We start from the raw sequence: 24,614 nt of genomic DNA on the forward strand, positions 1-24,614 counted from the left end.
TGGTGTCGGTTATACATGGTACAAATGGTCATCTGATCAGATTTAGCCAAAGAGATTGCTAGAAAGTCTTTTTAAGAGTGCTATAGTTATGGCCAATGAGAAATCTTGAAAGAGTACACTTTTTTCATATATTTTATTAATCGGAATTGCCAATATAAAGAATCCATCTATGTTAATTGAAATGCTCTCGCACCTTAATTATCCTGTCTTACATCTGTTTTCATGTAGGATATGAGTCATGCAGAGGCTTGGCTCCACAGATACTGGTAGCCCTTCAAATGCTTGCCTGTTCTTCGTGCATCAGCATAGAGAATGAACAAACAGGCACTATTTGATTGTCAAGCTCAATCATTCTCACCTACCCTCCATGTACGTACACCTCTGCCATGGTTGCATCAGATAGCAAAACAAAAGTATAGTGAATGAGTATAGATTCTTATCAAATAATATTTGCTCATAAAAAAGTATTATAGTTAGTCAAAATGTTTTTTGTTCACTTGTTCAATATATTTACTCATTAATGTTCTCTTGAAGAAGTTGCCAAGCTATACTATGATAACAATATTTGAAATAAAGTTGAATAGTAAGTGCATCAGCATGACACGCTGGACCTCCATTGCTCTGTATCTCGAAGTGATAGGACACCGTCAGAGCAGAGAAAGTTAAGAGGAGATTTGATAGAGGGGCTTGAAATCATAAACAAAGAAAAATTGTTTCCAGTGGCAGAAGGGTCAATAACCAGAGGATACAGATTTAAGGTGATCGAACCAAAGGTCACATGAGGAATCATTTTTTTACACAGTGAGTTGTTATGATTTGGAATGCACTGCCTGAAAGGGTACTGGAAGCAGATTCACCAGTAACAGTTAAAAGAGAATTGGATAAATACTGGAAGGGGAAAAAATTGCAGCGATATGGGGAAAGAGTAGGGGGAGTGTGATTAATTGGATAGCTCCACCAAAGAGCTGGCAGAGTCACCATGGGTCAAATGATTCAATAACAGAGAGGCACAGATTTGCATGTGTAATGCTGCATCTCAGCTGTGGCACCAGAGGGAGCTGTTGTGCAGAATGTGGTGGAAAATCAGGTACTGGGCCTCATGCAGTTCAGAAATATGCAAAGACCGGTGTGTGTAAAGGACTCATTGTCGATCAACAACAGTAAAAGATGTGAAACAGAGATCAAGAAGGGGAAAAGGACAAGGTTTATTAAGTATACTGGGAAGTATTCATCAATTCTGACAGTAAAATAACAAATCAGATTCATCTGAATTAGAAACATAGATTCAGGTTGTCACCTCTGGTTGGACAGACATTAAATCATGTGACGTTGTCCAGACTCTCGCATGAAGAATGACCACGAGGGAGTGGCTGGTGCCTGTGAAACCAAACCCCAGTGAGAATCAATGCCACGGGAATCACACCCCGGTCAGAATCAGTGCAGGAGAACCGTATGCCAGTGAGAGCCAATGCCAGGGGAACCATGCCCCAGTGAGAGTCGCCAAGGAGAACTGTACCCCAGTGAGACTCAGTGCCAGGGAACTGTATCCCAGTAAGAGTCAATGCCAGGGAACTGTATCCCAGTAAGAGTCAATGCCAGGGAACTGTATCCCAGTAAGAGTCAATGCCAGGAGAACCATACGCCAGTGAGAATCAATGCCAGGGGAACCGTGCCTTAGTGAGAGTCAATGCCAGGAGAACTGTACCCCAGTGAGTGTCAGTGCCAGGGGAACTACTGGACAGCGAGACTCAGTGACTAGGAATGGAAAAAAAAACAAACACAAATGGCATTATAATACCGGGAGACAGGCAATTGCCTTTAAGTACTGGACCATTTACTGATATGCTGTCCCTTTACGAGGTATGTTGCTGACCTTTGACATTTGGTCCAATGCATTCATATTGTGTGTCTGGAGCTGAAACAGCCAGAGCTGATAGCCTTAATCTTTGTTACTAATTTTGATGAATCTCATGAGCTGTTTTACTGTCAAAGTTGGTGAATATGTCTCATTTTCTTACTTCCTCGATGTAAATTGAGTAGGTCTGTTTAAATTGCAGATGGAAGGTAAACCTTAGGAATTCACCGAGCCTTGGGAAACGAGGTGGCTATGCTGCATATCAACCATAGGACACATTGCTAGTTAATCAATGTCCGTGGGTTAAGGTTATAGTTAGGGTCAGAACTGCCTTGGTGACATTCAACAATGGTGTATCAGTATCTGAAACATTGGATCAGGTTGACCCACACCAGCCTCACCTGCTCAGCGATGAACGAGTGCTATGTTCCGTGGTTTGTGTGCAGCATGGCTTCCACATTCCAACTTTCTACATGCAAATCTGCAGGCAGTCCGAGAAAGGAAAGTGTGCAGGCACAAAGCACAGAATGTCATGTTTTATCCCGATTTATCGGCAGCAGTAAGCAGGAGAATAATCCAGGTCCAGGAGATTCATGCCCAAAGACGGACATTTAGCAATCTTACTTCCACTTCAACCCAGGCCCTCAAGTGCAATTTTTAAAGGCCCTATTCTCTGCATTTGTAAAACTGTCCAATGTGATCAGAAAGCAGGCACAATTCTTCAGGGGTCCACTTAGGCTCTTTAGCTGCCCGGGAAATCCTTCCATGGGCTAGACCATGTGTGAGATGCAGGGAACAATGTTTGGAGGAAACCAAGTTTCCATCACTAGCTGGAAATGTGGTGGGAGGACAGACCAGGACCTGGTGTTCCCAGGATCTAGCCCAATTTTCAGGCCTTTCACAGCATTCCTGTGGACTTATGCAGAGAATGTGGCAGACAGGCCTGTAGATATTAGCAGCTCTTAGTCTCCTTCACTAACAGGGACACTAATTAATGGGCAGATTTATGTTTTATTTTTGTGTCTCCTCCAGCCTCACAACCCTCCGAGATATCTGCACTCTTCTAATTCTAGCCTCTTGAGCATCCCCAATTTGAATCACTCCACCATTGGTGGCCATACCTTCAGCTGCCTAGGCCCTAAGCTCTGGAATTCCCTCCCTCTCTGCCTCTCTATCCTTCTTTAAGACACTCCTTAAAAGCTACCACTTTGACTAAGATTTTGGTCATCTGACTTAATATCTTCTTATGTGGCTCAGTGTCATAATTTGTTTTATAATGTTCCTGTGTAGTGCCTTGGGACATTTTATTACATTAAAGGTGCTATATAAATATAGGTTGTTGTTGTCTACTGGGATCTGAATTGAGAGAATGGACCTTTAAATTACATTACATATGAAAGACTTCTCAATCCATCTGTTGGTTTAGATTCAGATGCATATCTGGATTTACCAACTCTGGTTGGATGTATTCCTGGAGGTGTCATCATATAATGTCCCACCTGTACACACCTGCCATTGGTCACCCGATATGACCAGCCTTGCGATGCACAGCTTTTCCACATCAATTCGAAAGTTAACAGACTTTAAATTACCCAGTTGGAGGATTCTTGACTGTCAGGCAAACTGCCATTTTTTTCTCCACTTCAATCCATAACTAATAACCAGAAGTGCTCAAAGAAATTGAAAAATAGAATTTTTTTTTAATGCCCCTGTCACTTTATTCCTGATTGTCTGCAGCAGTGTCCTGGAAATTAAGCTTTAATCTCTGAAAACTCTTAGAGAGTTTCCAATCTCAAAAAGTAGAAGAAAGCGCTAAGATTTTACTTCCTAATTCTTCTCAATAAGGCCATTTACAAGAAAAATGAAGTTTCCCCTGAATGCGCAGTAGCGTCTTTACTAATGTGGCTTGTTAGTGTTAAATTGAATAATGAAGGAAACTCTAATTTCCTCATTCGTTGGTGGATTTTTCTCTTGCCTTACAAATTTCTGCTGAGCATATTTTATCTACTGCAGCAGCTGCCAGAAAAATCTAGGTGCAATAATTACATTTAATTTCATAGCAAGTCACTTCCTGAAAGAGAGACACAGAGCAAGTCTACTGATAATCAACAGGAGTTAGTTTTAACTCATTCATGCTCAGAAATAGAATTGACAGCATCTATGAAGAAAGTTGGAGCATGACCTGTGCTCCCCTTCCAACTGATCAAGTACACATGCACTAATCCAGCACTGGGAGAGAAGATCATCTATCAATAAGACCTCTTCCGAAAGATGAAAACTATTTTTGAGGTAAGAATTACGTATGAACAAATTTGAGCAATGCAATAATGGGCAGACAAATTCATAACATGTCTGAAGGAATAGCAATTCCTAGATGACAACAACATTTTCTAAATTCATTAGAAAATAGATATTGGTGGTTAAAAATTCAATTTTATTAAACTGCAGTAAAAAAAATCTTAGTCACACACAAACCTGGATTACATACACAGCACAAATATTGTTTCCATGATTATATATTTGCAATACAATGAGGGTTTATTGTAATTTTGTAAGCTGAAGCGAATTTTACAAAATATATGAATATTCAATGGCTCTGGAATCACAACTCTCTAACGGCAAGGAGCTGTGAAGCAATATTGGAAACATTAGGCACAACCAAAACTTGCTCCATATTATGGCAGGGGTGTCCAAACATCTTCATGGGCCTCATCATGTGTACCAAAGAGATGTACAAATTTGAAAAATAACCAACAGTTTGCATTTATATAGTGCCTTTGATGTAAAAAAAAAGTGATTCACAGAGGTGTAGCAAAAAAATGGTCAAAGTATAAGATAATTAAAAGGGATGAGCCAAAGGCTTGGCCAAGAGGAGATGCAGCTGGAGAGGCAGAATGTATTTACAGAGGGGACTCCAGAGAGTGGAGCCTACACAGCTGAAGGCACGCCCGCCAATGGTGGGGCAAAGGAAAGGTTGGGGGGGGGGGGGGGGGCGGTGGGGGTGTTTAAGATACCTAGATCAGAGAACAGAGAGTTTGTGGTGGTGGGAGAAAGTTACAGAGATAGGAAAGGATGAGACTGTGGAAGGGATTAAACACTTCAGAATGAACATTTTATATTTGAGGTACTGAAGGACCAGGAGTCAATTAGAGCAGAAAGGACATTTTCAAAAAGCTGAGACTCTCAGATCTTGGTGTTCTGATTCAGGATTGATCTATCACTAAAATCAATGCTTTCCAAATCCCCAGGACCACAGAATTCTATTCAGATAAATCTGCAAATAGGAAACATAAGCACAAATAGGACTTTGTTGTCTAGTCTTTGGAGGGCCTGATTTCCAAGGGTGAAGGGCTACATGTCTAACCCATGGGATGGAGTTTGGACACCCTTACATTATAGTAACAATTATAGGCAAATAGACATAAAATCTGACCTTGGGATAATTCCATTATCAAGCAGTATGCGTTTCTATGTCTGAAGAAGGAGGAAGTAACTTAGATAAATTTGGCAAGTCCTTGTTGTAACAATAAGCATTGTAACTTTAAATAGAAACTGAAAAGCAATTTAAAACAGAAGCTTTGGTAGTAAAAAATAAAAGTCCCAACAAAAATATTCTTTATAACACACAATATACAGCATTCAGTATTGCACTTAACAGGAAATAAATATGTACAAGTAATATGTTACAATTATTTTTCCTTAATTTATGCACAATCTTTTGCAAAAGGCCAAGACCCATTAATGATTAGAGAATGTAAAATCAGAGGGTATTCCCCCAGGTACCTTGTATCCTTTTTATGGAAAAGACCAACTTAAAACAGCTGTATACAGGAACATAATTGGAGCACTCATCAATGCACAACTGTACATGAACAGACAATAAATGTTTTCCATCGCCTATAATACTGTTAAACTCAACTTAAAGATATGTCTATTGCTGAACACATACTTTAATTATTTGTCAACAGAGCTACAGAAATCCTTTGGTACTGACATTCTAATTTATCATAACAAACATCTAAATTGACTTATCACCCTGCATGATTACCTCTGTAACTATGCATTTACTAGATTATTGTAAATCCCTTTGAACGTATTTCCTCTGCATTTATCCAGATTTTCAATTATTTTAGTAATTATCAACAAATAATTTCTTAAACTGAAAGTACAGGCAATGTAGAGGACTCATTGTATCTTTTGTTTTTATATTTGAGTACCAACATTATATAAAGGGATCCCTTTCGCAAGCAAAGCTCAGCAAGAAAATTGCAGTATTGTAATTTGACACTATATAGTGAGATATTTTTGAATCCTTGCCTCTTATTAATTGCAAAAAAAAATACTAGAATATTGTAATATATAAAAGTAGCAAAATCTAGATTTGGCATTATGTTTCTAACTTTGTTACACAATGGTAAATGGAATTTCTTGGAAGCTTCAGAGAAATTACTCCCCAATAACATGTATTTGAAGCACCAGTGGTAACATCTGCTCTATAATATTAAACGCTATACAGAGCTCTTCAGGGATGGCATGAGGAAACATGGATCTAGAAATGTTTTTCTCTGCTACGTTACTTAAAACTTTGCATTTCACATTTGACTCACATATAATAAAATTAAATATTCTGTCATCTTTATTGTAGCCAGAATATGCATTTTAATAAAGCCCACTAAGGCTACACATACATCAATGCTTGACAGAAACACAGGCTGTTAAGAATCAAGGCTTAAATTAAGGAGCATATAGTTGTGATATATATTGAGATAAGGGGAGATTTGGACTTAGTTCTCTACATAGCAAGTAATCTGAACTTGGTATGGGGGGGGGGGGGGAGGGGGGGGAGGGATGTGAGTGGAAATGCCAGGCAAAGATTAATGCCAAAAGTGATAAGAGAGATCAAAGAGTGAGTCACTTTGAGTACATCTCACACAGCGGCCCAGTAACACACCCTAGAAACACTTTACTTGGTGAATTGTTCCTTGGCTGAAGAATTGTAGTGGAACAAGGGTCCTTTTGAAAATAAAGGATAAAATAGCTGAAAATTGGGGTATAGAAAGTGAAAACGTTACAGACTGCACTAACATATTGAAAATAACACTGAAATTTGAGCCTTTTTGAGAATTTATCAAGTTCTTACCAGAATCGTTTTTAGTATTACTTTGAGGGCAAATGTTTCAGGTGACCAGTTCCAAACAGAAATTCCCTATGTTTAAAATTACAATTTACAAAGAGTTACCAGGAAAGTCTTAGGTTTTTTTTCAGTTGGCCCCTGAATATTATCTCTAAAACACAGAGAATCTGAAGTGTCTGAGTGCAATTGATTCACTCGATTAGTTACTTTCTCAGAAGACTTGGAAAGTAAACACATTGCATTTTTAGTTATTATTTGGGGCTTACAATTCATAAAATCATGATCATACAGTCATTTTTATATGTAAATAATCATCACAAATATTCTACACTGAAAATGTCAGATATATAGGATGAATTTTGTCATTGCACCAGATGGTCCGGACAACGATGGGCCAGAAAGCCAAGGACGATCCCTCCTCAGCCATTTGCGGGACCCCCGGCTACATTTTACCTTTGTTAGGCAACTAATTAGTCAGGGCTGCCGTTCCTTTAAAGGTCAGCCGTCTACCCCCCAGGACATGCCAGCCTATCAGAGGGCTAACAGCTTAGCATTGCCACTGGCAGCTGTGGCCACTACTGGGACTGTGCCTAGAAGACAGGATGCTTTGGAAGCAGGCCACCCAACCAATCACCCAATGGGGTCTGTGGGTGCCAGGGCCAGTCAGACAAGCCCCGGCGAGGGGGTGGGGGTATGTTTGCATGAGGGCAGTAGTTGTCATGGGGGCAGCCGTTGCTGCGGGGGTGGCCATTGCCGCCGGGGGCCCCTCTGTGAGCCACAGAGTGCTTTCAGAGGAGGGCCCCTCTGCCGAGTCTACCAGGGTTCACCAGGTGGTCTCCCCATGCAGTGGAGAGCCCATTCGCTGCTGGTAAAATTCCAGCAGCGGTGGGAAGATGACTTAATTAGTCACTTCAGTGGTTCAATTGGCCTCTCGGTGGGAGGGCACTGGTAAAATGGCATGGAGGCAGGAGGACAACGGACACACCACCCACCCGCCTGCCCCTGCCATTTTACAACCCCCCCCACCAATCCCATGCCTAGATGTTATGAAAATGCTTCCTTTTTGAATATTTCTTTGAGGCCTCGTGTTTGGAGATTGTGGAGATGGATTCATTTAGCACTGAAGAGATTCCATAGATACTGGATTTTTTTTTAAATGAAAAGGTCACTGAAAGGACTTGGGGAACTGTGTTTAAAAACAAACCCTTACTGGATGTCACATGCCTTAAGCTAAATGAACAGCAAAAGCCTTGGTGACTAGGGGAGTTGTTTCAGAGAAGTGACATGTCAAAATTTATGGTGGTCAAGAGTTGGTTTTGTTTTGGATATTGTTTTGAGTCAGTTGGGGGTCAGCCTACTAAGAGAGAAAACCAGTTCATCCTTTCTCCACTTCTCTGACAAACCCTGATGCTGCATTTCTCCTGGAAAGCCTGCCAGATTAATCCGAGACATCACCTGAACAGAACCGCTCCAAAAAGATCGCAGTGACTGTCTTCTATGCGTATTTGGGCTGCCAGAATAAAGGGACAATTGATATCATTCCATATCTTCTCCTTTTCATTCAAGAATTCATAAGAATTTGGCCAAAGCTTTTTTTTTGTCTATTTTGTAGAGATTTCTGCAGAGAAAACTCCTTTTTTTTTAACTTGTGTGTGTGTGTGTGTGTGTGTGTGTGTGTTGGGCTAATTTAAGGGAACTTTCATATTTCAATCTGTGTGTTAATGCTTTGCATCTTTACTGAATAAGTCTTGTTTTATAATAAATTGATAATTTTGTTGTTTATTAAAGAAACCTGGTTGGTGGATTTAATTCTGAAATAAAATAGAGTATGTAATTGGCTGTATCGGTAACTGGGTAAACATTTAAATATATGTTGCGTCCCGTGAAGAAGTGGAACTAGAAAAAGACAGTGCACTCCTCCAGCCTCGGTCGTAACATAGAGGGCTGGTAAAACTTACTCTTCTAATAACAAATGCAGGAACTATTTTTTGCATGTGGTTTTTATAATGGGCTGCCACAGAAAACTCCCACACACTGATTCTAACCTATATTAGTCTTGGGAATTATATGCATTACATATCTGAGTAAAGCTGAGGCCCCAAGTCTCTGCAGCAACATTAGGTTAACAGTAAAGGGTCAACTATTAGCAATATAACTGAAAGTGGTTGAGACTGTCCAGAGGAAGGAAGGTTTTGCATTTTTTGAATATTTCCTTCTATATTTAAAGTGCAATGTAAAATGCACTTGTACCACTAATTACATATTACAACTAGTTACTCTGTTAAATATTTCATTAATAGCGGTTTCCTGCTTTTCCTTTGAAGGGGCACCTTGAGACATGAATGCATAAAACTGCAAGAAACACCGCATTATAACTTAGACATCCCAGCTGGAGACAACACCCTGATAAATGACTTGCTTGCATTAAGAATAGAACGCGGCAGTCAAAAAGACAGATGCTGGGTGAGATCAGCCTTTAAATGTTTCTCACCAAGCACGCTTTATCTGTAACTGACTTGTGTTATTTCTTTCCAATCAAGAACAACAGAATAAATTCAATTCTTTGACTCTGAGGGTAATCCTTGCTTGAAGGCAGCACAGGGTAGATAAGCCTGCCCCACCATAACTCAATTCTCTGGCTGTATTTCCTACAAATGTGGGATTCCCACCAGGAAGAGAGTTTGCTTAATTTATTCTAATGTTCAAACACATGTGAATTAGCAGTTGCAGCTACAAGTTAAAGGCCTAAACTACTGAATGCTTTATTCTCTTGTGTTCGTTTTTGTCTACATACCTAAATCTTAAAAAAATATCTGTAATATCGGATGTGAAATGAAAGTGATTTACAGTAATAAAAAGGGATAAACACTCTTGCCAATAACTCACCTGAGTTGAAAGATTTTCCTGGTCTTCGCTGTAAAACTGTGAAACGTCAGCCCACTTGGACATTCAGAAAAAGTTTTGGCCTCAGGTGGAAGTAAATAATTCACATACCAACTTCTGTAATGTAACTTAAAAAAACATCTCTTGTAACTCAGAAAAAATATAGACACTAAATCCCAACAAATCCATATTAGATTGAAAAGCAGAACTGTTGAGAAGCTCTTGCTTTAAGAATCAGCCAGTACATATTTGACTAACATAACAAAGAGCAAGGAAACCTTTTGTGCACTTCTGTATGTACAAGCAGATTTACAACAATATTAAAATATCTTCCTGGTTCAACTGCAGTCAGTTCACCTACACGGAGTTTTGTATAAATCCATTCACAGTCTATTACAGATTGATTACGAGCCAGCAAGCGGTGGTGTATATTAATTAAAGAATCCTGCAGGAATCACAGCACCTCAGCTTGTAGGTGTTCAGATGACACAGCCTCAGACGTTTCACAAGTGCACAGTAGCGTGTTGTGTCCATACATTCTCCTTCAGAAGCTGAAAGCAACGCATCCAAATCTAAATAACTGACATCATCAGGGTGAAGAATGGAAATATGATTCACTTTTTCATTTGCCATAGTTTTATCACACAAGAAAACTGTAATGAGTTCCCAACAGATTAGAATTTGTGCACATTCAAAGCAAAGATAGGTTGAAAGCTGCTCTTTTTTTGATTTGAATTTCTTGCTGTACCATGTTTGAAGTTAATTGTTCACTTTGTTGTAAGAAATATAATTTTTATTTTTGCTACTAAGCAAGGTAGAAACGTACTTACTATCACAAGAAGTTAGATTGCAACGCTGCCACGTGATTGGCCGCCTCTTCCATCCACAATACTGATCAGCCACAGCTTTGTTATTTTTCTTATGGATACAAGCTACCCGTCGAGACTGGAAACCATTTCCACATGTTGCTGCACATTGTCTCCACGGTCCTGTTCTCCACTGCACATTGCATCTATTTGATTTACATCGTCTCGCAGAGACAGGCCTGTGGATTGCAACACATTATTACTAATGATTAGTGAAAGAGTGGGCTGACAGTTTGGATCCTTCAAAAAGGCATGTGGGACCATTTGCAGGATCTGAAGGCTTTGGGAGATTTCCTCACCATCAATGCCATTTGCAGTGCACATAGCAAAATGGACAGAGTTGTGGAATGTGATCCCTAAATCACCAGCAAAATTCACAGGAAAATCCCAGGCTGGGAATTTTCTTGGGGCTTCTCCCACCATAAGGAAATTTGCTCCTCAGGAATTCCATTTGATAAAATCAGAATTTGACTTATTCAGTTGCCATAAACCCGTGGTCTGATAGATCACTGAATGCAATCCTTGAACACCCGTCAAAAATCCAAGCAACTTAAAAAGGCAGTTTGATTTCGTCAGTCACCATAAAAGAAGTGACCCAGTTAATATCAGGGGCAAACAGCAACAACTTACATTTATATAGTGCCTTTTACATAATAAAATGTCCCAAGGCGCTTCACAGGAGCATTATAGAACTAAAATGACACTGAGCCACACAAGGAAATATTAGGTCCGATAACCAAAAGCTTGGTCAAAGAGGTAGGTTTTGAGGAATGTCTGAAAGAAGGAAAGTGAGGCAGAGAAGTATAGGGAGGAAAAAGCTTGGAGCTGAGGCAACTGAAGACATAGCCACCAATGGTGGACCAATTAAAATCGAAGATGTCAAGAGACTAGAATTAGATGAGCAAAGAATCTTGGAGTAAATAAAAACAAGAAATTCTGGAAATACTCAGCAGGTCTGGCAGCATCTGTGGAGAGAGAAGCAGAGTTAACGTTTCAGGTCAGTGACCTTTCATCAGAACTGACAAAGATTAGAAATGTAATGGGGTTTAAGTAAGTAAAGCGGGGCTGGTGCAAGAGATAACAAAACAGAAGGTGTTGATAGGACAAGGTCACAGAGAATAACTGACCAGAAGGTCATGGAACAAAGGCAAACGGTATGGTAATGGTGTGGTAAAAGACAAAGCATTAGTACAGAGAGGGTGTTAATTGACTGTAAAATGAACAGCCCTGGCCCCAAGCACAAACATAAAAAAAAGTGGGTAGGCACAGTAGAAAAAAACTAAACAAACTAAAATAAAATAAACAAATAAAAAAGAAAAATGAAAAAAAAACTAAAAGCAAAATGGGGGGCCCGTCATGCTCTGAAATTATTAAGCTCAATGTTCAGTCTGGCATACTGTAGTGTGCCTAATTGGTAAATGAGGTGCTGTTCCTCGAACTTACGTTGATGTTCACTGGAATACTGCAGCAATCCCAGGACAGAGATGTGAGCATGAGAGCAGTGGGGTGTGTTGAAATGGCAAGCAACCGGAAGCTCGAAGTCATGCTTACAGACTGAGCAGAGGTGTTCCGCAAAGCAGTCACTCAATCTGCGTTTGGTCTCCCCAGTGTAGAGCAGACCACATTGTGAGCAGCGAATACAGTATACTACATTGAAAGAAGTACAAGTAAATCGCTGCTTCACCTGAAAGGAGAGTTTGGGGCCTTGGATAGTGAGGAGAGTGGAGGTAAATGGGCAGGTGTTACACCTCCTGCAATTGTAGGGGAAGGTGCCGTGGGAAGGGGACGAGGTGGTGGGGGTAATGGCGGAGTGGACCAGGGTGTCGCGGAGGGAACGATCCCTTTGGAATGCTGATAGGGGAAGGGAGGGGAAGATGCGTTTGGCAGTGGTATCACGCTGGATGTGGCGGAAATGGCGGAGGATGATTCTTTGGATGTGGAGGCTGATGGGCTGGAAAGTGAGGATAAGAGGAACCCTGTCACGGTTCTGGGAGGGAGGGGAAGCAGTGAGGGTAGGGGTTCGGGAAATGGGCCGGACAAGGTTGAGGGCCCTGTCAACCGCAGTGGGGGGAATCCTCGGTTTAGGAAAAAGGAAGACATATCAGAAGCACTGTCATGGAAGGTAGCATCATCAGAGTAGATGCGTTAGAGACGAAGAAACTAGGAGAATGGAATGGAGTCCTTACAGGAGGAAGGGTGTGAAGAAGTGTAGTCGAGGTAGCTGTGGGAGTCAGTGGGCTTTTAATGGATATTAGTAGACAGCCTATCCCCAGAGATGGAGACAGAGAAATCGAAGAAGGGAAGGGAAGTGTCAGAGATGGACCATGTAAAGGTGAGAGAAAGGTAGAAATTAGAAGCAAAGTTGATAAAGTTTTCTAGTTTCGGGCGGGAGCAGGAAACGGCACCGATATAGTCATTAATGTACTGGAAAAAGAGTTGGGGGAGGGGGCCTGAGTAGGACTGTAACAAGGAATGTTCGACATATCCCACAAAAAGACAGGCATAACTTGGACCCATGCAGATACCCATAGCAACACCTTTTACTTGAAGGAAGTGAGTGGAGTTGAAGGAGAAGTTGTTCAATGTGAGAACAAGTTCAGCCAGGCGGAGGAGGGTGGTGGTGGAGGGAGACTGGTTGGGCGGCTGTTCAAGGAAGAGGCGGAGAGCCCTACATTTCAAATAATTGTCAGTTCTGATGAAGGGTCACTGACCTGAAACATCAACTCTGCTTCTTTCTCCACAGATGCTGCCAGACCTGCTGAGTATTTCCAGCATTTCTTGTTTATATTTCAGATTTCCAGCATCTGCAGTATTTTGCTTTTATTAAAGAATCTTGGAGGATTGTGGGGTTGGAGACAATTATAAAAATAAGGAGGGACAAGGCCATGGAGGGATTTGAAATCAAGGATAAGAATTTTAAAATCAAGACATTTTTTGATTGAGAGCTAATGTAGGTCAGCAAGCACGGGGACTTGGTGCGAGTTAGGACATGAGCAGCAGAGTTTTGGCCAATCTCAAGTTTGCAGAATATGGGAGACCAGCCAGGAGTGCGTTGGAATAAACAAGTAACAAAGATATGAATGAAGGTTTCAGCAGCACATGAGCTAAGACAGAGATGTTACGGAGGTGGAAATAGGCAGTCTTACTGATGGCGCGAATATGTAGTCAATAGCTTATCTCGGGGTCATATATGACACCAAAGTTGCAAATAGTCTGATTTAGTCTCAGACAGTTGCCAAGGAGAGTATGGAGTTGGTAGTTAGGGAATGGACTTTGGAGCGGGGACTGAGAGCAACAGCTTCAGTCTTCCTAATATTTAATTGGAGGAAATTTCTGCACATCCAGTGCTGGATATCAGATAAGCAGTCTGATAATTTAGCAACAGTGGAGCAGTAGCATACATGTGGAAAATAACATTCTGCTGTCAGATGATGTCGCTGAAGGGCAGCATATAGATGAGAAATAGGAGGGAGCCAAGGATAGATCCTTGGGGGATACCAGAGCTAACAGTACAGGAGCCGGAAGAAAAGCTATTGCAAGTGATAGGCAGGTGATGATTAGATAGATCAGAATAAAGCCAGGCAAGTGCAGTTCCAACCAGCTGGACGACAATGGAGAGGCGATGGAGAAGGATGGTGTGGTCAACCTGGTCAAAGGCTACAGATTGGTCGAGATGGACAAAGAGGGATAGTTTACCTTCGTCACAGTTGCATAAGATATCATTTGTGACTCTGATAAGAGCCATTTCGGTACTGTGGCAGGGGCTCCACCACCCACCTCACACCTCACCAAGGAATTGAGTGACCTCACCAGCAGAGAGACCAGATGCTATGAATGACATCTGAAATGATTGATTGCTATCATGTAGATATCCATAGTACATATTCAAATTTTTTATGCACATCCACTTAATATATCAATTGCATAGTAGATATCAAATACACTAATCAATATATCGATATACATTTGTTAGTACATAGGAACATAGGAAATAGCAGCAGGATTAGGCGATTCATCCCCTCAAGCCTGCTCTGCCATTCATATGAACATACAAATTAGGAGCAGAAGTAGGCCACTTGGCCCTTCGAGCCTGCTCCGCCATTCAATAAGTTCATGGCTGAACTGATTATTCCACTTTTCTACCTCCCCTGATAACCTACACCCCCTTGCTTATCAAGAATCTATCTACCTCGGCCTTAAAAATATTCAAAGATTCTGCATCCACTGCCTTTTGAGGAAGAGAATTCCAAAGACTCACAACCCTCTGACAGAAAAAATGTCTCCTCATCTCTGTCTTAAATGGATAATCCCTTATTTTTAAACAGTGACCCCGAGTTCTAGATTCTCCCTTTCCACATCCACCCTCTCAAGACCCCTCAGGATCTTATATGTTCCAATCAAGTTGCCTCTTACTCTTCTAAATTCCAGCAGATACAAGCCTAGCCTGTCCAATCTTTCCTCATAAGACAGCCCGCCCATTCCAGTTATTAGTCTAGTTAACCTTCTCAGTACAGCCTCCTATGCATTTACATCCTTCCTTAAATAAGGAGACCAGTACTGTACACAGTACTCCACATGTGGTCTCACCAGTGCCCTGTATAGCTGAAGCAGAACCTCCCTACTTTTGTATTCAATTTCCCTCGCAATAAATGATAACATTCTATTAGCTTTCCTAAATATGCACTGTATCTGCATATTAACCTTTTGCGATTCATGCACTAGGACTCCCAGATCCCTCTGCATCTCAAAGCTCTGCAATTTCTCACCATTTAGATAGTTTGCTTTTTTATTCTTCCTGCCAAAGTGGACAATTTCACATTTTTCCACATTATACTCCATTTGCCAGGCATTTGCCCACTCATTTAACCCATCTGTATCCCTTTGTAGCCTCCTTATGTCCTCTTCACAAGTTACTTTCCTACCTATCTTTGTGTCATCAGCAAATTTAGCAACCATACCTTTGGTCCCTTCATCTAAGTCATTTATAAAAAGTGTAAAAAAATGAGGCCCCAGCACAGATCCCTGTGGCACACCACTCGTTACATCTTGCCAATAGAAAATGATCCATTTATGCCTGCTCTCTGTTTCCTGTTAGCAAGCCAATCTTCTATCCATGCCAATATGTTACCCCCTATACCATGAGCTTTTATTTTCTGCAATAACCTTTGATGTGGCAGCTTATCAAATGCCTTCTGGAAATCTAAGTACAATACATCCACCAGTTCCCCTTTATCCACAGCAAATGTAACTCCTTCAAAGAACTCCAATAAATTGGTTAAACATGATTTCCCTTTCACAAAACCACGTTGACTCTGCCTGATTAAATTGAATTTTTCTAAATGCCTTTAGTAATAGCTTCTAACATTTTCCCTATGACAGATGTTAAGCTAACTGGCCTGTAATTTCCTGCTTTCTGTCTCCCTCCTCTTTTGAATAAAGGAGTTACATTCGCTATTTTCCAATCTAATGGAACCTTCTCCGAATCTGGGGAATTTTGGAAAATTAAAACTAACGCATCAACTATCTCATTAGCCACTTCTTTTAACACTCTAGGATGAAGTCCATTAGGACCCGGGGACTTGTCAGCCCGCAGCTCCAACAATTTGTTCACCTCCCTGGTGATTTTAATTTTCTTGAGTTCCTCCCTCTTTCCTGACTTACAGCTAATACTGGGATGTTACTTGTATCCTCAATAGTGAAGACTGATGCAAAGTTCAACTGCCATCTCCTTATTATCTATTATCAATTTCCCAGACTCACTTTATATAGGACTATCGCTCACTTGTTAACTCTTCTTTTTTAAATATCTATAGAAACTCTTATTATCTGTCTTTATATTTCTCGCTAGCTTTCTCCCATACTCTAATTTTACCTTCCTTTCAATCTTTTAGTCATTCTTTGCTGTTTTTTATATTTTGTCCAATCTTCTGACCTGCTTCCCATCTTTGCGCAATTAGAAGCTTTTTCTTTAAGTTTGATACTATCTTTAACTGTTTTAATTAACCACAGATGGCGGGTTCCACCCTTGGAACTTTTCTTTCTCATTGAAAATGTATCTATTCTGTGTATTCTGAAATGTCCCCTTAAATGTCAGCCACTGCATTTCTATTAACCTGTCCCTTAATCTGATTTTCCAGTTCACTTTAGCTAGCTCTGCTTTCATGCCCTTATAATTGCCCTTATTTAAGTTTAAAATACTAGTTTTGAACCCACTCTTCTCTCCCTCAAACTGAATGTAAAATTCAATCATATTATGATCGCTGCTGCCTAGGGGTGCCTTAACTATGAGGTCATTAATATCTCATTGCACAATACCAGGTCTAGTATAGCCTGCTGTCTGGTTATCTCCAGAACGTATTGTTACAAGAAATTATCCCAAAAACATTCTAAGTACTTGTCATCTAGGCTACCTCTGCCCATCTGCTTTTTCCAGTCTATATGTAGGTTAAAATCCCCCACAATTATCGCTGTACCTTTCTGACAAGCTGCCATTATTTCTTCTTTATACCCCGTCCTACAGTGTGGTGAATGTTAGGTGGCCTGTACATCACTTCCACAAGTGACTTCTTGCCTTTATGATTTCTCATCTCTACCCAAACCGCTTCTCTATCCTGGTCTCCTGAAGTTAGGTCATCCCTCTCTATCATGCTAATACCTTCATTAGCTACCCCTCTGCCTTCTCCTAGCTTCCTGTCCTTCCTTAATGTCATGTACCCTTCAATATGCAGGTCCCAATCTATGTCGTCCTGCAGCCATGTCTCTGTAATGGCTATCGGATCGTACTTATTTATTTCTATTTGCGCTCTCGGTTCATCTGTTTTGCTTGAAATGCTACATGCATTCAGATACAGAGCCTTTAGTTTAGTCCTTTTATTATTTTTCTACCTCTAGCTTTATCTGTACCTTCCTGTCACAGTCTGTTTATCATTTCCCATATTAATACCTTTCTCTCTTGCCGTGTCTCTACTCCTTGATTTACCATATCTTCCCAAATTTGATCCCTTGCCCCCACTATTCAGTTTAAAACCCTCTCTACTTCCCTAGCTATGTGGCTCACTAGAACACCAGCCCTAGTATGGTTCAGGTGTAGACCGTCCCAATGGTACGGCCGCCACTTTCCCCAGTACTGGTGCCAGTGCCCCACATACCAGAACCCACTTCTACCACACCAGTCTTTGAGCCACACATTCATTTCACTCATCTTATTTGCCCTACTCCAATTTGCACGTGGCTCAGGTAATAATCCAGAGATTATTACCTTTGAGGTTCTGCTTCTTAATTTGGTGCCTAGTTCCTCATACTGACTATGCAGAATCTCTTTCCTTGTCCTGCCTATGTCATTGGTACCTACATGGACCACAATGACTGGATCCTCCCTCTCCCACTGTAAGTTCCTTTCCAGCCCTGAGCAGATGTCCTGAACCCTGGCACCAGGTAGGCAACTTAGCCATCCGGACTCTCGCTCTTTGCTGCAGAGAATAGTGTCAATCCCCCTAACTATACTGTCCCCTTCTACCACGACATTCCTTTTTCTCCCTCCACTTGAATGGCTTCCTGTACCATGGTGCCATGGTCAGGTTGCTCATCCATCCTGCAGTCCCCTCTCATCCAAACAAGCTGAAAGAACCTCAAACCTGTTGGACAATCACAAAAGCTGAGGCTCCTGCACTCCTGCCCTCTGGGTCCCCTTACCTGCCTCAGCAGCAGCCACACTCTCCTGTCCGTGACCACTGACCAAATCAGAAGACCCTATCCTAAGGGGTGTGACCACCTCCTGGCGCAAAATGTTTAGGCAACTTTTCCCCTCCCTGATATGTTGCAATGTCTGCAGCTCGGACTCCAGTTCAGTGACTCTGAGCCGAAGCTCTTTGAGCCTCAAACATTTATTGCTGACGTGTTTGCCCTGGATCACAATGGCATCCAGGAGCTCCCACATGCTGCAGCCCTGACACATCACCTGTCCTGCCATCCTTAATGTGTTTTAATTAACTACTTAATTATTTTATTCAATTATTTATTTTATTAAGCTTACTACCAGTTCCTTTACTATTTTAAATGTTTGGATTAGAATAGACCTTAATTACTTACCAGACACTCACCAAACAGGTAGCTTCTTCCCAAACCTACCTGCTTGCCAGTGATGTTTGATGCTATGTTTGATTTAAATTAAGTTAAATTAAAAGCTTACCTGTATACTCAGCCTGGCGGTTCTCTGTTTCCCTGCTCTCACTGTTGATTGTGACGACACTCCGCTCCTGCCATGCTCCTCTCTCTCGCTCTGTCTGTGTCTCCGGTCTCCGATCTGGGCTTTTGGAGTGCTTTTTAAACCTCCGCTCCCGCTGTGCTCCTCTAGAAATCTATCCATCTCTGCTTTGAATATAATCAATGACTGAGCCTCCATAACCCTCTGGGGTAGGGAATTCCACAGATTCACCACCCTCTGTGTGAAGAAATTTCCCCTCAACTCAGACCCAAATGGCCTACCTCTTATTCTGAGATTGTGTCCCCTGGTTATAGACTCCCCAGCCAGGGGAAACATCCACCTGTGAGCACTGTAAAAATTTTGTATGCTTCAATGAGATCACCTCTTATTCTTCTAAACCCTAGAAAATATAGGCCCAGCCTCCTCAATCTCTCCTGATAGGACAATCCTGCCATCTCAGGGATCAATCTGGTGAACCTTCATTGCAGTCTGTCTAAGGCAAGTATATCCTTCCTTAGGTAAGGAGGCCAAAACTGTACACAATACTCCAGGTGCAGTATCACCAAGGCTCTATACAATGCAGTAAGACTTCTTTACTCCTGTTTTCAAATCCTCTTGCAATAAAGGCCAAGATGCCATTTGCCTTTCTAATTGCTTGCTGCACCTGCATGTTAGCTTTCAGTGACTTGTGAACAAGGACACCCAGGTCCCTTTGGACATTAACACTTCACAACCTCTCATCATTTAAGAAATACATAAGAATACATATTAATAGCCATTGTATAATTTGAAGCAGGTACTGAAATTCATTTCCTCCATTTGAAACCATCAGCGATATTGCAAAGTTCACTTTCAACAGTCTTTTTGCTATTGTTTGAAGTAGTTAGAAATACTTCTGATATTTAATTATCAGAAATCAAAACAATTCAATCCCATCCATAAATAATTTCCAACAACTTTGCCACATAACTGGTAATATTACACAGTGGAAATGTCACAAACTACAGAATTGTGTTCTCTTAATTGCTTAATACCTCTTTATTTTGGCACAGGTGAATTCTGAAGTTGAAGTTCTATTTGAATATTGACACACAATTTGACGATGCTGCACAGCGATACTGTGACCCACACAACGACCAGAACACTGTCAAACAAGACAAAGAAGTGAATTGTTGATGCTTCTGAAAATGGTGCTTTCTCCAAGTTTGGAGGAATTTGGTTTTTGACAGTGCAACAGGAATTTAGTAGTACCTGTTGTAGTAGCAATAATCATATTGATTCACAGTGGGTGTAACATGCCAAAGTAGCAATACAAAGTTGAAGCGTACTGTTATACTCTTGGATCTTTACATATTTAGTTGCATTAGAGTCCTGCTCCCCCCTGCCCGCTTCATCATTTAGCCAAAATAGGGATGGATTCCAGTATAATTATCAATTTAATTGGAACCACTCACTTTATATTTTTCCGAGACTTTTTTTTTTGCTTGTTCTATTTGCCTCCTTGGCGTGAATTTGTTATTTATTCCTTTCTATTGAACTTTAGGCAGGGCCTCTAAACTTTTGGGGCACCTTAAGGTCAAATTTCTTTGCCAAACTCAACCAAAACATTGTGCCAACAGAATGCAGATTCTCTAGCAAATGAACATCTCTGTCTCAATAGAATAGTTACTTCCAAATATTCTGTAATAATAGTGCTAAAATGGCATTTGCTCAGAGAAACATTTTAAAAGCAGTTTACTGTGATGGTGGTGTTACAGAGCTTAACTCACTAATATGTGATACTTAACATCTGGCAGTCTCACCTCACATCACATGGCATGACAGCGAGGAGTTAAATACAGCCAGGCCTTATGCAGATGGTAACCAATACCCAGTGTTCTGAACCAGAATTGTGTGAAAGGCCAATCTTCTAATGCTTATTGATTTGCACTTTGTTAATTCCCATGCATTTCACACCTTGCATGCTTTCAACTGCTCGGGATTTGCACAAGGTACAGAGTGTATGAATGATGTGCTGCTCAGCAATGGGATTAAACAGTTGGCATCACTCCACCCCAATCAAAATACCATGTCCACAGGCTTTGATTCCGATACAGTAAATGGAGAAAACTCCTCTTTCCAAATGGTTTCTGTGACTGCGGAATCATGGAGCGCCAGTGTAACCAGATCAGGATTTACACTTTACTGTTGCATATAGGCAACTGCTCAAAGGGTAAGAGTGGAAGCAGCAATTCACATCACTGTTCTCCGGAAAACAAAGACCAGGACATGACACATAATGTAACACCATATCAGCAATATCTCAAAGGAGATGTATTATTTTCCTCCCACCCAAACATATTAACTTCCGATACCTTAGCCAACAGCTGTTCTTTTACAGCAAAATAACATCATGGCCAATTTATTTCCCTGTGTTATGTATTCTTCAACACTATTGAATGCTTGCATTTCAATACAGCTTGGGGAAACTGAAAGTTGTATTTTCATTGCTGATGATTAATTTAAGATGCAAAACAACCAAGTCCTCTGGTACACATACAGACAATAATTGTAACTTTGGTTGATTGTGTAAAATGGGTGATAATGGATCAGCTGCCCATTGAGAGAGATGAATAAAGGGCCACAGATTTGATATCACTCAAGTTACATTACCATCCAAAGTCAAAATTACCACCAGAGCTTGATTAACCCACGTTGGTGTAAACCCAAAGGCAACTTCTGATAAAATGGTCACTCCACCAACAAGATGATGGAATAAATGTCCATCTTTACGGCCTGGGCCTGACGTATGACCTGCATGGAGCACAGAAGCAAAAAAGTGGCAGAGAGACTTGCATATCAGTAACGGAACCTGCTTGATTCTCCTTCCAGTTTACTTAATAGAAGGAGAATCAGACAAGTCTGCAGCAGGCATGAGATCCTCCCCATCCTATATTTTTCTGTGCACTGCTCCCAGGTCATGCTTATTGCCCAGATGGTAAAGACAAAAATCTACCCATAGGTGTTGAATTACAGGTAGTTTATCACCTGCTGGGGGTTACAAACCTGTAATCCCAAAACAGTGCTGCAGGAAATATTAACTCTGAGATGCGTTATACTTGACTGATAATTGTTTAGTTATGTCATTAAATACTGCACAGAAAATTCCTTTGGATCGAAGTTCTGCTATTTTTCACTCATAGTAACCCACTTGAGAAAAAATTTGAGGGGTGATTATTTTAAAAAATGAAGTCAGGTCAGCATAGGAATTTCACACAAGAGCTTGGGCCAGTGCCCTAAAAATTAGGCCTCAGCAGAACTTAAACCATTTCATTCTTCATCATGATCATCATTCATATCAAGAGCAGCAAATAATTCTTAGCAGAGAACTATATCATTACCTCTCCCCATGCCGGACTCTTCCACATTGCACAAGGCTGCAATAAACAGTCCTCTTCTTCGGGGGGTTGTTCCGCCTCCTCTGCACAAAACATTGGGGATAACATTCTTATTGTCCCATTGGCTGTTAGCTGCTCACATGTCACCCGTTGTTTGTGGACTCCTTTCCCACATGAGACCGAACACTCTGACACTGTAGTCGTAACCCATCTGGAGATAGAGAATTTAGCTTAATCAAGACTTGAAGTATTTATGTATTTATGATATCTTTTTGAAATAAATATCCTGTTCAACAAAATTATTTCATTATACTGTCAAAAAACAGGCCGAGGAAAGGAAGTTATAGCTTAATTATCGACCTACTGTTGGCCAAGAGCGCTTTGATTTCTAATAGAACAAAATTTATACCCAAATAAGTTTGTCTGTGATCTTCACGCACTGACTGATGTATGAATCAGAAATGGATAAAAGATGGTGTTGACAACCTACGTGGTTTATCTATGAAGACAACACAGAGAGCAGAGTTTTTATTTTAGGGTTGGGACCGTTGCCAGGTTCCAACCCCGATGCTGTATCGGCACATGACCACTGATGCGATTTTCAATGAGGTGACCAATTAGTGGCCAGATGGGCATTTGCCGTCCAATTAAGGAGGGAGGGTGGGCTCACGAGTATGGAGGGGCAATAGGAGGCCATCCTGCACTGAAAGATTGGCAGTCCCACCATCAGAGGTGGGCGCTGCCAATGTAGGTAGGTGAAAGAGATTGCGCCTAAGATGGAGGTGCCCTCTGAAGAATCCTCAAGATGTTAGAATAAAAAGTGGCCATAGCTGCCAGACTGTAATTGTGGAGGGTGGCCCCCTCCAAAGGGTGGCCTGTGGCCGCAGCTGTGGCCCTATGGTTATCGCGGATGTGGTGTGGTGGGGTGGGGACTTAACTTTAATGGTGGAGTGCTGGTCCCCTGGTCCGCCACCAGGAGGCCACCTCCATTCATCGGCCATGTTTTAGCCTCTGGGGGACCCACATGCTGCCTGGAAAATTCCAGTTGGCATAATAGGCCCTTTAGATTAGATTAGATTAGATTAGATTAGAGATACAGCACTGAAACAGGCCCTTCGGCCCACCGAGTCTGTGCCGAACATCAACCACCCATTTATACTAATCCTACACTAATCCCATATTCCTACCAAACATCCCCACCTGTCCCTATATTTCCCTACCACCTACCTATACTAGTGACAATTTATAATGGCCAATTTACCTATCAACCTGCAAGTCTTTTGGCTTGTGGGAGGAAACTGGAGCACCCGGAGAAAACCCACGCAGACACAGGGAGAACTTGCAAACTCCACACAGGCAGTACCCGGAATCGAACCCGGGTCCCTGGAGCTGTGAGGCTGCGGTGCTAACCACTGCGCCACTGTGCCGCCCCTAATTGGCTTAAGTGGTCACCCACCATTTGTGGGTGGGGAGCCCTCACCTCCCCAAAGCAGCCTATTCCAAAATGGCCCGAGACAGGAACATGCTGGCAAACAGGCACACTGGCCAACAGCAAAACAAATTGCCGGCCCACTCACCTCCACAGCCCAATGAAAATTCGGTCCAGATTCTCTAAACCAGAGGCAAATACTAAGATGAGAGAGGCTGCCGAACGATCTGGTATCAGCACTGCCTCTCTCTCACTCTGTCTCGAGATTGCTCATACCAAACAGCCTATCTGAGCAGCAGGATTGTAAGGCAAAAGCAACTTGTGTATGACAACTCACTCTTACAGATGTGAAAAAGGAATTATATTGCTTTCAACAGGCATGCAGCCAAGGTCTGTCGTTTACTCTTACTAAAGAACACAGTTGCGTTTGTAAATGGGTAGATGACTTAAAGTTGCTGCGATAAACTGTGAGACAACTATGGTGATGCACGTGTTATGGGCCTGAGGCAACCATGGCTGGTTGGAGGATATGCCCCACTTCTCTCATTATCGAATTTGGGACATTTGTAAACAGACAAAACGGGCCTCTTTTGTATCTTGCATTAACAATGGCTCACATTTCTCTGGAGACATGTACAAATGGCAAAAAAGTAAATGGTGGCTGTGTTATCACGCACGAACAAAGTTTGAATTTTCATTATTTTTGCTGAACTAGTTAACCTACTCACTATGTTAACAAAATCATAACTTGTTTATTTGAAATGAGTTAGTCAAATTGGCACTGAATAATGTAATACAAGTTCATAAGATAGGGAGCCAAATGTAGTGCTCATTGGAACTAAAACACCAGTGATAGGATCACATCAT

General features: G+C 41.4%; 1 protein-coding gene across 5 annotated transcripts in view; it reads right to left on the reverse strand.

Annotated features, from left to right (window-relative positions):
- Positions 1–4,268: 4,268 nt before the first annotated feature.
- The window catches only part of adamtsl3 (ADAMTS-like 3), a 723,872-nt gene continuing 703,526 nt past the window's right edge, over positions 4,269–24,614 (reverse strand). For 2 of the 5 annotated variants that reach the window (XM_068017734.1, XM_068017732.1), the window contains 4 exons: positions 22,322–22,529; positions 19,976–20,085; positions 10,703–10,917; positions 4,269–10,423 (listed from right to left, as the gene is read on the reverse strand). In XM_068017734.1, coding sequence (XP_067873835.1) covers positions 10,308–10,423; positions 10,703–10,917; positions 19,976–20,085; positions 22,322–22,529 — 649 coding nt within the window. In that variant the 3' untranslated portion in view covers positions 4,269–10,307. Of the gene's footprint in view, positions 10,453–10,702; positions 10,918–19,975; positions 20,086–22,321; positions 22,530–24,614 lie in introns of all 5 variants that reach the window. The other 3 variants (XR_010969700.1, XR_010969699.1, XM_068017733.1) reach the window with 3 other exon arrangements.

Source organism: Heterodontus francisci, chromosome 38, assembly GCF_036365525.1.
Source record: "Heterodontus francisci isolate sHetFra1 chromosome 38, sHetFra1.hap1, whole genome shotgun sequence".
Taxonomy (NCBI): Eukaryota; Metazoa; Chordata; class Chondrichthyes; order Heterodontiformes; family Heterodontidae; genus Heterodontus; species Heterodontus francisci.